The 13,098-nt window shown below is 39.7% G+C and overlaps 1 protein-coding gene across 1 annotated transcript; it reads right to left on the bottom strand.

Moving 5' to 3' along the window:
• Positions 1-784: 784 nt before the first annotated feature.
• On the bottom strand, positions 785-9,699 carry Hey (Hairy/E(spl)-related with YRPW motif; the record flags this gene model as incomplete). The annotated part of the gene is made up of 3 exons (XM_028318106.1): positions 785-1,477; positions 7,287-7,495; positions 9,500-9,699. Coding segments are annotated over 3 exons (939 nt in total), but the record flags the coding sequence as incomplete, so codon positions are not given.
• Positions 9,700-13,098: the final 3,399 nt, after the last annotated feature.

The raw sequence follows: 13,098 nt of genomic DNA, 5'->3' as shown, positions 1-13,098 counted from the left end.
GATTCACAAAAAGATTACAATATGAGTTTATGAAAATAAGGGTTTTCTTCAGTTAACTTCGTGATGATTTTAAAAATAATTAATTTTGTTCCTATATAAATGAACCTGATGGAAACACCTGATGTGTACTTAATATTTTGTTATAAAATAAATGCTATTAATAATACTAACTAGGTACTTTATTATAATCCTTTGCAGGTGCACAACCATAATTATTATCGTTACATTATTAATATATCTTGACGTAAATAAAAGAGAGTATCATTTCACTGTTTATTGTCAATGTTTTAATGATATTAGCATTTTATTTGCCTAATGTTGAGCATCACCTTAGAAAATATACTATGTACAACTTTAAAGCTTAATTTTTGGTCCTAAAGTACTAGTGACTATTCGCGATAAACTTATATAATATACTATATTGCTATCACACAACTTACATAGTATTCGTAAACTATAACAGGGCAGTCTCAAAAATATTTATAATTTAGACAATTAAACTCTGAGATCGACGCAACAGGGCGAGTCCATTTAGAAGAGATTTTTACTTAGAGAAGTTAAATTATGTATTTATATAATACAGAGTCGCTGTTTGCGCAAGTGAGCAATTATTTTTGATAAGGCAGAGGTATTTTTTTAATGAGGGCTATCGTTTTTATACTTAACAGTAAGCACCCCTGGCGATTGACAGGACCTTACTCTACAGTGGCGCCATCTTGACGAGTGCAAATACGATAGTCCTCCTATCACTTTAGCGCTCACAAGTTGGCGGCACTGTCTTCGCTACTAGCAAGTGACAGGACCTTACTCTACAGTGGCGCCAACTGGTGAGAGCTAAAACGATAGCCCTCATTAAATCATTGCTATATTCGTCTAAGCTTAATACAAAATCTTTTATAAATGAAATCGCAAAATAATTAATGTGTAGGAAGGTAACTTTTATTTAGTTAGTACGCTAGTTCAGCACCCCAAGGTCTGTAAGGCTTGGAACTGTTCTGTGAGTACTGGTGGTGTGGAGGGTGGTGAGGGTAGGGAGTGGGGTAGTGAGGGGCTGGCGGGGCTGGGTGGGGGCCAGGGGGGCCTGGTGGCGCTGGTGGCCCCGGCGGGTAGTGCGGATAGTTGGGGGCTGCCGATAGCGGGGCCGCAATAGCCGTGGGCGCAGCGATCGTCGAGCTCGCCGTCGTCACAGCTGTGTCTTGTCTGTGCCCTAAATCTGTGTATCCAGAATGCTGAGGCTGAGGAGGCACCGGCGTGGCAGGGTACTGAGGGTATCCCCAATTCGCCGACTTCGCCGCCAACTCCCGCTGCGCAGCGAAGCATTGTAAATGGCTCATCAGTCTTAACCTCAAGGGATCCTGAATGTCGAGACCTTCGCAGCTCACCAGGTACCTCGCGACCTCCGCCGCGCACTCCCGGAACCCGATGCTGTGGTAGTCCATCGCGTATCGCTGCGGGTCGTACGCGAACGTGTCGAGTCCTGCAACGAGAGCATTGTTATGTAAATAAACTCACGTGATCGGTCCAGATGTCTGCCCGAGGAAACAAGAACAAAGCAAGTCCATTCATAAGAACCCTCGTTACGCAACAAGTTGTGGCGGGAGCGAGATGGGTGTTTTCGAATGTGCGCGTGAAAGGGATGGCATCGGTAACGGGAGCCCCTCGCGTCTTCCGATGCAAAAAACCTGAATAAGAGGATCCGCTATCCCCTTCCGCGCTTCCTTGGAGGAAATAGAATGTGCGACGTTTCGGGGGTCCGGGCCGGCTGGTCGGGCACTGGGCCACCGGGCCAACGGGGTGCCGAGCGTCTGAACTTGGGGATAAGAATCTCGTTTCCCTTTCTTTGGTATTATTTTGAAAACCTGTCTTATTTGTGCAGCTTTCTCGTTTGCATATTTGGCCAGTTTTAATCTTTACTTTTCCCGTCACCAGACAACAGGACGACAAGGGAAGCAAGAATAATTTCGCGAATTTCGCGTATCTACTCGTATTTAAATCAGTCTTGTCTGTTGAAGTAAAATTATTCTTATCAGTGTAACGATTTTCAGAATTCTATAGTTGTTTTAGAGATCACTTCAAATACGCAAGAACTTGAAGGGAAACAAGTGGTTCTTTGAATTTTGACGTCATCTAATTTCAATTTCTAATGGATTCAATCGAATTGTTTAGGGACACAAGAGAATCAAATAAATCTCGTCTATCCTTTTGTCAGACACATACATAATCTTTCCTATCCTAAATCTATTAAATTCTCAAAAGTGTCCCACTTAAATGCGCAGGATTCTTATAATTGTGCGCTCCCTTCCTTCCGTCTGCATTTGGCCTTGTTATTAAGTTGTTGTTTTTTTCTAAGAGTTTTTTGTATTTTTTCTGTACGCAGGTGTGACAACCCTTCTACTAGCGTTCCGCTTCCGGCCGCGGTGCGTACGCGCCGCAAACTGGATCGTTTCAATGTAGGTTAGAAATAGTAGAAAATAATGTGGATTTTGTTGAGTAAGACGAATTAATTGGATCTAACATATGTTGTTAATGGTTTATTCATTGTATCAAGACAAATAATAGTTCGTTATTCATAGTAGGTACCTATTGGTTTCAATTCCAAAAAAAAGTTTCGTAATGTGCAAAAGCTTAACACAAGCATTTAAAATCGTGGTACGTTGGTAATGTTTACCTACGTTTGTTAATTAATTTTAATTTGAACCAAGGTAATATGTCGTTCAAGTTCTTTTTCGAATAGACTACTAATTAACTTGACCTAGCTTGTAGATACCTATAGGTAATGTTAAAAAACTAGGTGTGAAAATATATTTTTAAAATAGCTTAAGTGACTATTTGTTTTTTTCATGTACCCTTATAAGAGTGACTTTTTAATCCAATTCCCACGCGGTCCGCCGCATCACACCACGACCGCAAATTCGACGTATTAATTCGCTAATCGCGGAGGGCGGCGCCCGCCCCCAGGGCACCCTCGGGTCCCTCTGGGACGCGCTCGCCTCCGGGGTTCCCACAGTCCTGGGCAAACACTGATAATCCTTATCGGGTTACTGATTGATTGATACACTGTTTTAAGTTCTGTTTGTTCAACAAAAATAATTAACTCGAAACCCTTTGGATTGGTAAAAGTAATTGGATTGGTTTTTATTATTGTTTGCCCCATATGGATTAAAAAAGAGTGTCTGGAGCTTTTTCTTCATCCATTGAAATTGTATTTATTGTCTACGTTAGACAGTACTTATTATTATTCTGTGGTTAGACTTTATTAGTTTTATAGACGTACCAAAACAAATTCATTTACATTTTTATTGAAGACTTCAAGAACAACACCTGAATATATTTTTATATTCTAACGTAACTACGTAATAAAACCACAAATGTATACCCTGACCAGGAACATAAAAACCCTGGCATAGAGGCGCGTCAATTGCATTTGATAGTGCAACACTGAGTACAGTCGTACCTGTGTTAAATTAATAGGCTAACTTTATGTATCAGGATTCAGGATTACAGGCTAATTTGATATTTTCATGAATTAACGAAAAAATATTATTATAGGTACCTTGGTTTAAATAAATAAAATGAAAACATCAATCGAGCTAGTAGGATTTATTTTATTATTCATCGATAATCAAATTCAGAACTTGAATATTCAACTGCAATGTCTGCTCATGAACGCTTCAAACTCGGTACTTCTTTCCCAATTCCATAAAATTCAACACTTAGAAAGTGACAAAAAACTTTAAAATAGGTAGTTGAAACAAACCACAGCTAATTTTCATAGTGGACTGTACTATGCGATAAATATATCAGTCAATTTGACACCCTTGTCGGAAAAAATATTCAATGAAAATATTGTCCGAACCCTTAGTATTTCTCTTCGACAAATACTTTAACACATTGTGAACCACTTTTCTTTCACGACTATAAAAAGATTTTAGCAATGTTATTCACAAAATCAATTGCGCACATTTAAAATAAAGTTTGTTTACACTTTGACAGCAATAGACTGACATGCAAGGTGACATGTCAATGAAGTTTTCAGTTACTGTTGGCATTATAAGAAATTAGTACCATTAGTTTTCCGCAACATGGCGAGGGTTTTTATGTTCCTGGTCAGGCTATAAGTATAGATGACCCATGCTGAACTGTCCCGCCAAACTCAATGACAGGGGGGCGCTACCATCGTTCAACTTTATGGTTTCCAACATGGCAAAAATCGGAACCAGCGATTCGGTATTGACGGTGGCGCCCCGCTGTCAATGTCATCGATAGGACAGTTCAGTATTTTGGAACTATAAACTAAAGAGCAAATTGTTTTCGTCTAAAAGAATAAAACCTCCAAGATAGCCGTACCAAATTCAATTAGGGAGCACAATAAGTAAATCAATGGAGTCCGTGATTGTTGCGAGTCACGCCGCGTGGTCGCGGTTCGCTTCCTGTCGGGGCCAGGTGCTACTACCTGGTGTAACTGAGACTTCGTTAGCAGATTGTTGTGGTCAGATGGCTGAGTGTTTGTGGGCGGATAAGTCTTTCATTTGTCAATGTTTTTTTATTTGGACGGAAGGTTTTAAATACCTGTATTTTTTAACGCCTGTATTCAGAAACATTACTATGAGGTCTCACAGTACTCGTGGACGCACAGGGTGACACACGAATCGATCACAGAGCCCTATTCAACGCTGTGCGTTCGATTTGCCGCTTCACTTAAGTAAGCATCGTATGTGAATACGGGCGTAATTGTGTTTATGACTGCTACTTACAAATAGTTTCTTTGATTTTCCGACGAAACTATGTGTATTTTAGATCATCATCATCATCATCATGTCAGCCACAGGACGTCCACTGCTGAACATAGGCCTCCCCCAATGCTTTCCATGTTGATCGATTGGTAGCGGCCTGCGTCCAGCGCTTCCCTGCTACCTTTACAATGTCAAACGTTAAACGAATGTTGCAAAATCAAACGCAATGACCTTAAGTCTGAATAACTCCGTCGGAAGTTGACTTCCGAAGTTTAAAATATTCAGTAAGTTAACAGACTTTTATTTAATTACTTCTCTACATTACATCGGAAGTGATTAAGGCGCTTCTCGGAGCGTTGTGGAAACCACAAATTGAGGACCAACCACAAACAATATCGTTGGAATTTTTAAAATGGGCGGAAACGTTTGAAAGTTCAGTGAAATTCAATTCAAATGCCAAAGGTGAAGTGAAATTGAAAACGACGGTACAAATTCAAAGATAAAAAACTGAATAGCGTGTGTTTCAAAAGAATCAATTTTGCATATTGTTAGAAGAACCCACTCTTTTACTACGTACTTTTATTTTATTTTGATTCTTCACCTAACTGAGATGAATACAAAAGGTAAATGCAACCTTTTTATGTACCGACACTCAGTTAATTTTTTAACCTTAACCTTGGTCTAAGCTCTAAATTCCGGAAACACCGAAAGAGGCTTAATTCGTTTTTAAACGTCAAAAGGCCAAACATGTTTGATAGCGGTTATAAAAACGCCCGTCCACCTGTCGCACCCGGAAGCGGCGTGGGAAGCGAACCCGGGACCCGCGGTCCACGCGCCCGCATCACATGAGCGGTTGACATTGACCGTGTGGTGAGTGCACTTCGGTTAACTAGTTAACACGTGGCTTTTAGGCTGGGTTGCACCATATTACTTTAACTTTAAAAACGTCAAAAATCTGTCAAACTCCATACAAAAAGCACCGGTTATCGTTACGATTAAACTTAGGTGGCGCAACTCAGCCGTAATGGTTGAGTTGAAACTAGAACTTGTTCTACCTCTGATGGGAAATATTGAGGTCTACGGCAAGCTTATTAGATTTTGGGAGCTGTTTATATATTAGCATCTATGATGCGTACCTTTGCTAAAAAAAATAAGACAAACAATGTCAAGTGCCACACTATTTTCTGTTACTGTTCAATAATACTTGTAGCTTTACATCACTTTCATCTTGAGAGAAATACGATATTTATAAGTAGCGTTCGTTTTAAGAGAAATTTGGTATAGTGTAACAATTTCATTACATCTTCTCTAAAGTGCTACAAAAAGAAGTTTTAAGCTATTCCCAATCATCTCAGTTCTTTCAATAGCAAATGAAAGCGAATAATTCAATTTCTTCGCTCGACAAATTGGAAAAAATAACGCCCGCCGACTGGAGGAAGCGTAAGGTGTTGGAAAACGAAATTGGCAACTAAAAGTAACAGTGCCAAAAAAGTTTTTAAAAAGAGTATAATATGACGGAAGCGTCAGGTTTTTTATTATTTTCAAGGATCCATCGAGCCTTCAGTATTTTTGTATTTTTTCGCGCTACATCGGGAATCACCGTTACGTTTCCGTTAATTTGCAGGAAGTGAGTCGTTATACGATGAATAACAGGGATATAACGGGAAAGATTTCGTTTTTAAATGCCAAGAAAGTAAAATTATACACTTGTCAGGTTTTACTTCCTTTCTTGACGTCTTGTTTAGTTATATTATTTTATGTGAATTGCAAGGACGTGCTGTTTTAACGTGAGAATAAAAAAATCCAATAAAAAGTTAGGCAACTTATTGTTTTTAGCTGTTTTCTTTTACGCATAAATCAAAACTTTAGGCAGTTTTTCCGGGAATCACATTACGATCGTGTAAGCATTCGTGTGTTTGTCAGTTAAAGGCCTCGGAGTTCGCATTTTACGCTAAGCCTATTCTCAAACATGTGGTATTACGTCACCCTGACGTCAGTCAGTTTAAAGAGGGATTTCTTTGCATCAGACAACGACCCGTAATACTTCACTTGATGGTATCTATGACGAATGTAGCGCAAATAGTATCTATTATTATAAGTATAGATAAATGGAATTCGTATTAGGCTTTTTTTTTATAGTGAAAAAGTGTCCTTACCTACTGAAAATTTTACATTTTTAACATTTTACGTTATTAATTCCTAATTTCAGCCGATCGCATTTCATGCGCTTTTAGGCGTTGACTCAAGGGGTAAACGTAAAATAGTGGTTAAAGTACAGATAATTTTAGAATAGTTCAAATAGTTCCCATCTCTGTTCCCTCTACCACAACTTTTGCGTAAACCATAGAACAAATATCGCCACTTACGCTTACATAAACAAAGCTAAGCAACAAATAGAAATGAAGGTCTCAAAATTTCCAATAAGGTGATATTTAGATTATGAAATAGTACTGAACACTATGTGCTGAAAGAGTTTGTGAAATTCAGATTCAGATCTGAAATCTTCTTAATCAAGAATCACGCGGCAAAACAATGAGCCAAGTTCAAACCCACCTTTAGCATGCAGCATCTTCAGATGATCGACCGTCAGCTGGAGTATCTCTGCCTTCTCCAGCTTGGCGCTGCCCTGCTTCTCGCAAGCGGCTGGCACCAACCGCTTCAGCTCCGTCAGCGAGGTGTTGATGCGGTCGCGCCGCTTCTTCTCGATGACGCCGCGACGCCGCTTGCGCGTCATCAGCTGGCACGAGTCGCCTCCTGGAGACCTGGAGGGTGCCGTACTTTGTTAGCTTGGGCAAAACCTTATGTTGGGGCTTCTAAAAGAACTGCTTCGGTTAAATTAGAGCGCTTGTAGATATAAAATGAGACAACACTTTTTACAGTATTTCTAAAACTTAGGTTATTTTTTTACCCCGAATATTCAGAGCTCAAAACAATGCTACACGGAATCATCATACATTGATGAAAGTATAAAGAAATGGCTATAATACTAACTATTTTCACATAATAGCAATATAATGTTACGTTAGATATAGCAAGAGGAAATTTTCCCAAATAAATACGCGATATTGCCCTGTCAAGTTACCGGGAGCCTCGACAAATTCGTAAACAAGTATCACATTCGGCATTTGTTATGAATTTATCTCGCTAAAAACCTTGCATTCGTGGAAATGTTTCGGTGATTAGTTGCGTAACGTAAACAACGTTCGTCGTGACGTAAGAAGCCCTATCGCTTCCCAATCCGATCCCAACAACAGCCTGTTGCTAAAGAAACTCAAATTAGGGGAATGAATACTTTACTAGCTTACGGCTGTTATTTATTGCCTTTAATCTTTTGCATTTATCAAGTCCTTGAGTGAAGATATCTAGAAAGATAGAGCAAGAATATCCATAAAGTTCAACGCGGTAGCCCGGAAGGGACAAGCAACAAATAGGGAAAGCAATTGCGAACCTAATGAACTCTTATACTGTCGATTCAGTGGGCTATTCAACCACTGCGACTTGTAGTTTCTACGCAAAAGCTCGTTACTGGGGCTTACAGCTTTGTTCCTCTGCCGTGTTCCGCGAACAGGCAACCACAACATTCATCACGTTAACAAGTAGGTACAGATTAACCGCCTCTGTGGTCTAGTGGTTAGACCACCTGCTTCAGACGCAGAGGTCCCGGGTTCGATTCCCAGTGGGGGCAGAATTTTCTGTTCGGTTTGGTTGGTGGTAGGGCTTGTTCTAAGTCCGCCTGGCTAGCTACCACCATCTTACCTAAGTCTGTCGCCATAACAACAATGTTAACAGCATTGTTGTGTTCCGGCAGTTAGAGGTAAGATAGCCAGTTCCTCCGTCGTTGAGGATTCCGGGTGAAGCTCGCTTCCACCTTCGGCCTGATCATCACTTACCATCAGGTGAGATACAGGCCAAGAGCTTCCTCGTTGTGGATAAAAAAAAAAAAAAAAAGATTATCGGAAAGCTACTTCCGATCACCCACACGATCTTTCCAACTATACCAATAAAAGTTTTGCAATCAGAACGTGTCTTGATCTCTTTAGGTGTAATTTATCAGCGAAAAGTAACATATTACCTTATTTAGATGGGTATAATTATTAATTTGTAGTTGTAGAGCAAATATCGTATCAATAAATAAGTAATGTTTTCCAACGTGTATATTTGTGTTAACTTAGCGAACACAATATTAGAATAAGCTAACCTTGTAATAATCATTAATTTTCTGGGAAAATCTACCAAACTATCTCATTTACTCAGTCATCTATTAAATACAACGCGACCGCGAAAAGTCTATTCAGGTTAGTAGTTTTAGTAGGTAGGTAGGTTGGGTAACTTGGAAAAAATAGTCGAGTATTGAGCTCAGTTGCTTTGGGACAGACCTTGGTCCAAATTGGAATAAAATGAACTAATTTATATTTCCTTTGTTATAACAGAATTTCCTCAAGTTCATATTCACGTTACATTATTGTAACAACATTCGTAGCATCCGCTACGCGACGTCGTAGCTGCTACGACACTGCGCGAGTAGAGACGTGGAATTATGTAAAACATAAGCTTTGTAAGCTTACGGCTACAGGCTGCTACGAAATGCTGGCGAAATGTCGAGCATAATTACGTTCTTGGAATTCTTTTACGCAGATGTTTCTGTTTTGTTTTGTTTGCTATTTATATAAATTTTCTTTGTACTTCCATAGCATTGTGTACGAATAACAAAGCCTTAAAATCTGTGTTCAACATCCATAGAATTTCTAAATATAAATTGTACTTACTGCGCATCTTTACTGCTCTCTTCAGAGAAGGCATCGTCTTCGCTTTCGGAGTGGGTCCTCTTATTTCTTTGAGCTGGGGCCGGAGGAGCGGGCGCCGGGGCCGGCGGGCCCCACCCGTAGCCCCACTGGGGGGGCTGCGTCTGCGCATGGACCACGCTGGTCTGCTCCATATGGCGGTGGTGGTACTCCATGTTCACAAGTTTCAGTCACAGTTATTTATGTCACTCACTCAAAACAAGTTTTAAAAATGTTTTCAAAACATATTGCTAATTAGTTTTATTCGTAAAACACTTAAAACAAAATCATAAAGCCTCGGGCACAATGTGTTAAAATTTTTAACTATTCAAAAAGTTTGTAAAAGTTTGCGAAGTGCAACGTAAACGTAAGGCTAGGTGTGCACTGTGGGGCCACGTGCGCGCGCGTGGACGGACGGGCGCGGAGTGTGCGGCCGCGTGCCGGCGTCCGCGCAGCACGCCGCCCATGGCGACCGCGCTTTATCTCGCACCAACTTTACATGCACCCCCATCGCAGGATTACAATCCCTATTTAGTCCACAGAAGGGTGTTTACAACTGCTTCGAAACTTGGCAACTATTTTGAACTCACAAACGAAATCAATGCGACGAAATAGAAGATTTTCAACGCTAATGCGTGCACATAAAAGTCACGGGGACGGCAATGAAGGGGTCGAATAGCGTATTAAACTTCTTCAATATTAGTTTTGATTTCACTGCACTTATTTTCTGTTCTATACACTTGTAAATAAAGTTCAAAATGTGTTATTTCTTATCTGATTGGGTGGTTCGCAGTGCCGCGTGTCAGGCGCACGGTGGGAAACTGAGGAGCAATTAGGAAACGCAATTTTATTCGGCGAACTATTGGTGTGAACTGTATGGGAGGGAAGAGGGAGAGGGCTAGGGGCCCGACCGTGGGACCGGCCGTACATGAGGATAAAGCAACGTTTACATACTAATTTTGAGTCCGCTATTGTGTACACCCCTTTAGATTTTCGTAAGCTAATAAAACAGTGAAATGGTGTGAAAATATATAATACAGCTTTTCCGTTCTGGGTGTCGATTCATTTTATTACTCGATAGACATGATCATATAGAGTTATGTAATTCCCTTCTTCTTACTCGTATTATTTGATGAAAAAAATGGCTTAGACAATTTTGTATTTTATCGGCCGTCCATCAAATGCCCAACCGCCGGCATCCGCCACAATGTGGTTAGGAGTGGAAGCTCGTGACCGGCGGCGTCACACGCCGGACGCACGCCGACACTTTGTGGCCACGCGGCCGTGGAAATCAACAGGCTTTTCCTACATTTTTAAACAACACCATAATAGAAAAGAAGAATATTTTATTCAATCCGATGAGATATGTAGAGATGTCCGACTTTTTTGACGGGCATTTTATTCATTCTGAGTCGGACAAAAGGATTGGGTTTTAGAAAGATATGTTGAATCATACGCTAAGTCTAGCGTGATGTATATACGTAAAAAAGTAACATAAAAGCTCAGATATCCAGAAAAAAAAATATTTCTTCGAGATCTGTACAGGGCCTACTCACGTGGTTGCTAGTCAGTAAAAGATTTAAATTAAAATGTCGTCAACCATGTCACAGAAAATAACACATAGCGTTTTCGATATTGATCTAAAATAATTTTGAAATCCCATATCACAAAAGGAAAAGGTCAAACTGCAGGCCGGGGAATCGGAAGGAATATTTCCTGAATTGCCAATCAGTTACGGGCTCGGGGGGGAATTCGACAAACTCTCCTTATCGGAATAAAGAAGATAGCCGAATCGAATCGGAAAATTTTCACGAGCGGGTTTTTATCGAGTTGAAACTCGTTCAATTGATTGGACGCTTTGAAAAGAATTTAAAAAAGTCGACTTCGGTAAAGTAGGCGTTGGATTTTTTGTTACATTTCTGTTATTTCACTAGTAACAAAATGCTGATTCTGTCTTTATTCAATACTAGCTTTCCGCCCGCGGCTTCGCCCGCGTGGAATTTTGTCTGTCACAGAAAAACTTTATCGCGCGCGTCCCTGTTTCAAAAACCGGGATAAAAACTATCCTATGTTCTTTCCCGGGACTCAAACTATCTCTATGCCAAATTTCATCAAAATCGGTTGCGAGGTTTAAGCGGGAAAGCGTAACAGACAGACAGACAGACAGACAGACAGACAGACAGAGTTACTTTCGCATTTATAATATTAGTTGGGATTTTGTCAACAATTAGTGGTCTGCTTTGAAAGCTCTAGCTACCCTTGAACGTGCATCGCACGCGTTTAATCGGCGTGCGGCACACGTCACTATCGCTCGGCACGCGACTAGGTCTAAGCAATAGGTTTTGAACGTTTCAAAATACGGGCCAAAACAGTTGCAGTTATTAGGCCCGATACTGATACTGAGACAACAACTTGTCGATGCTTTATTGCCACATTTAAAGGTTGTTACCTCGGTGGTTTCAATTCACACATAGACTACAGCCTTTGATACGATAATGAGTTAAGCGTGTAGACACATCATCCTAGAAAGTAAATTCTAGACACTGAGTCAAAGCATATACGTCATATAACAGTAAATCATAGACACTAATGTGAGTCAATACATAAAGGTATACAATAATAGCATTACTTAAAAGTACCTATTGCGAAAGAATTTAAAAAGAGGATCACTCAGTCTGATAAAATAATAAAGCCAGTTGTTTTCCGTAAGTCCTCTTGCCCTTTTAAATCAAAAGTTTTTTAGAAAGCTCGAAGCTTTACTTGCCAAACTTTGTTTCGAATTTAAACTTTAGAGCTTTATTACGAGCAAAGTTTGCATACAAATCAACAACATCGGACAGATTAAGTTAGATGGCAGATCTTTGGAAGTTCCCGACGTTTTGCAGAAGTGGAGATCAGTGACAATTTAACAATATTAGGACTTCTATTGAAACCTTTTGTCACTTGTCATTGTGAGAACTTTCGTGCTTAATTAATAAATCGATAAAACAATTTTATTGTGACTAAGTTTCTTGCGCTGCTTCTTCTCAGCACTGGCCCATTTGTTGTCCCGAAGCAGTGGTAGGGTTAATACTGGGACGTGTAAAAGTGCTTATGAAAAGCCTATTAACTATTTGCAAAAATAAATGAGTTTGTTTTTTTATGAGTTTTTATGAAAGATAGAGTCCGAAACATTAAATATTTTTTAGGCGTTCTAACATGTTCCGAGATGTATGTTTAGCATTAAAAATACAAAATTAAAGATAACTATTAAAGCTAAGCTTTGTTTTCAGTAAAAAATATGAAATTCAAAGATCTAAATGAACTAGTAAATCAGCACAGTTAACTGAAGAAAACTTTTCTAATCAAGTCGTTTCATTCATGTCTCATCAATACAATTCTTATGTTCTCTAGCAAAATAATTGTCATTGAGGTAGCTTTTTAAATGAGTGCTAATACTTTAACTAAAATAAAGAACCACGCTAATAAACCGAATCTTGCTTGCCTTAGCTTTATTCTTTGCAAGATTTTAACGAGTTTTTTTGTCAAAAGTGTCGTCTTTTGAGACATGTAATCCCATCAGGGCTGAAGTCGACCCGCACTTG

This window comes from Ostrinia furnacalis, unplaced genomic scaffold (genome assembly GCF_004193835.3).
Source record: "Ostrinia furnacalis isolate ACB-3 unplaced genomic scaffold, ASM419383v2 OfSCF6657, whole genome shotgun sequence".
Classification (NCBI taxonomy): domain Eukaryota; kingdom Metazoa; phylum Arthropoda; class Insecta; order Lepidoptera; family Crambidae; genus Ostrinia; species Ostrinia furnacalis.
This window is presented reverse-complemented; position numbering and strand designations above follow the sequence as displayed.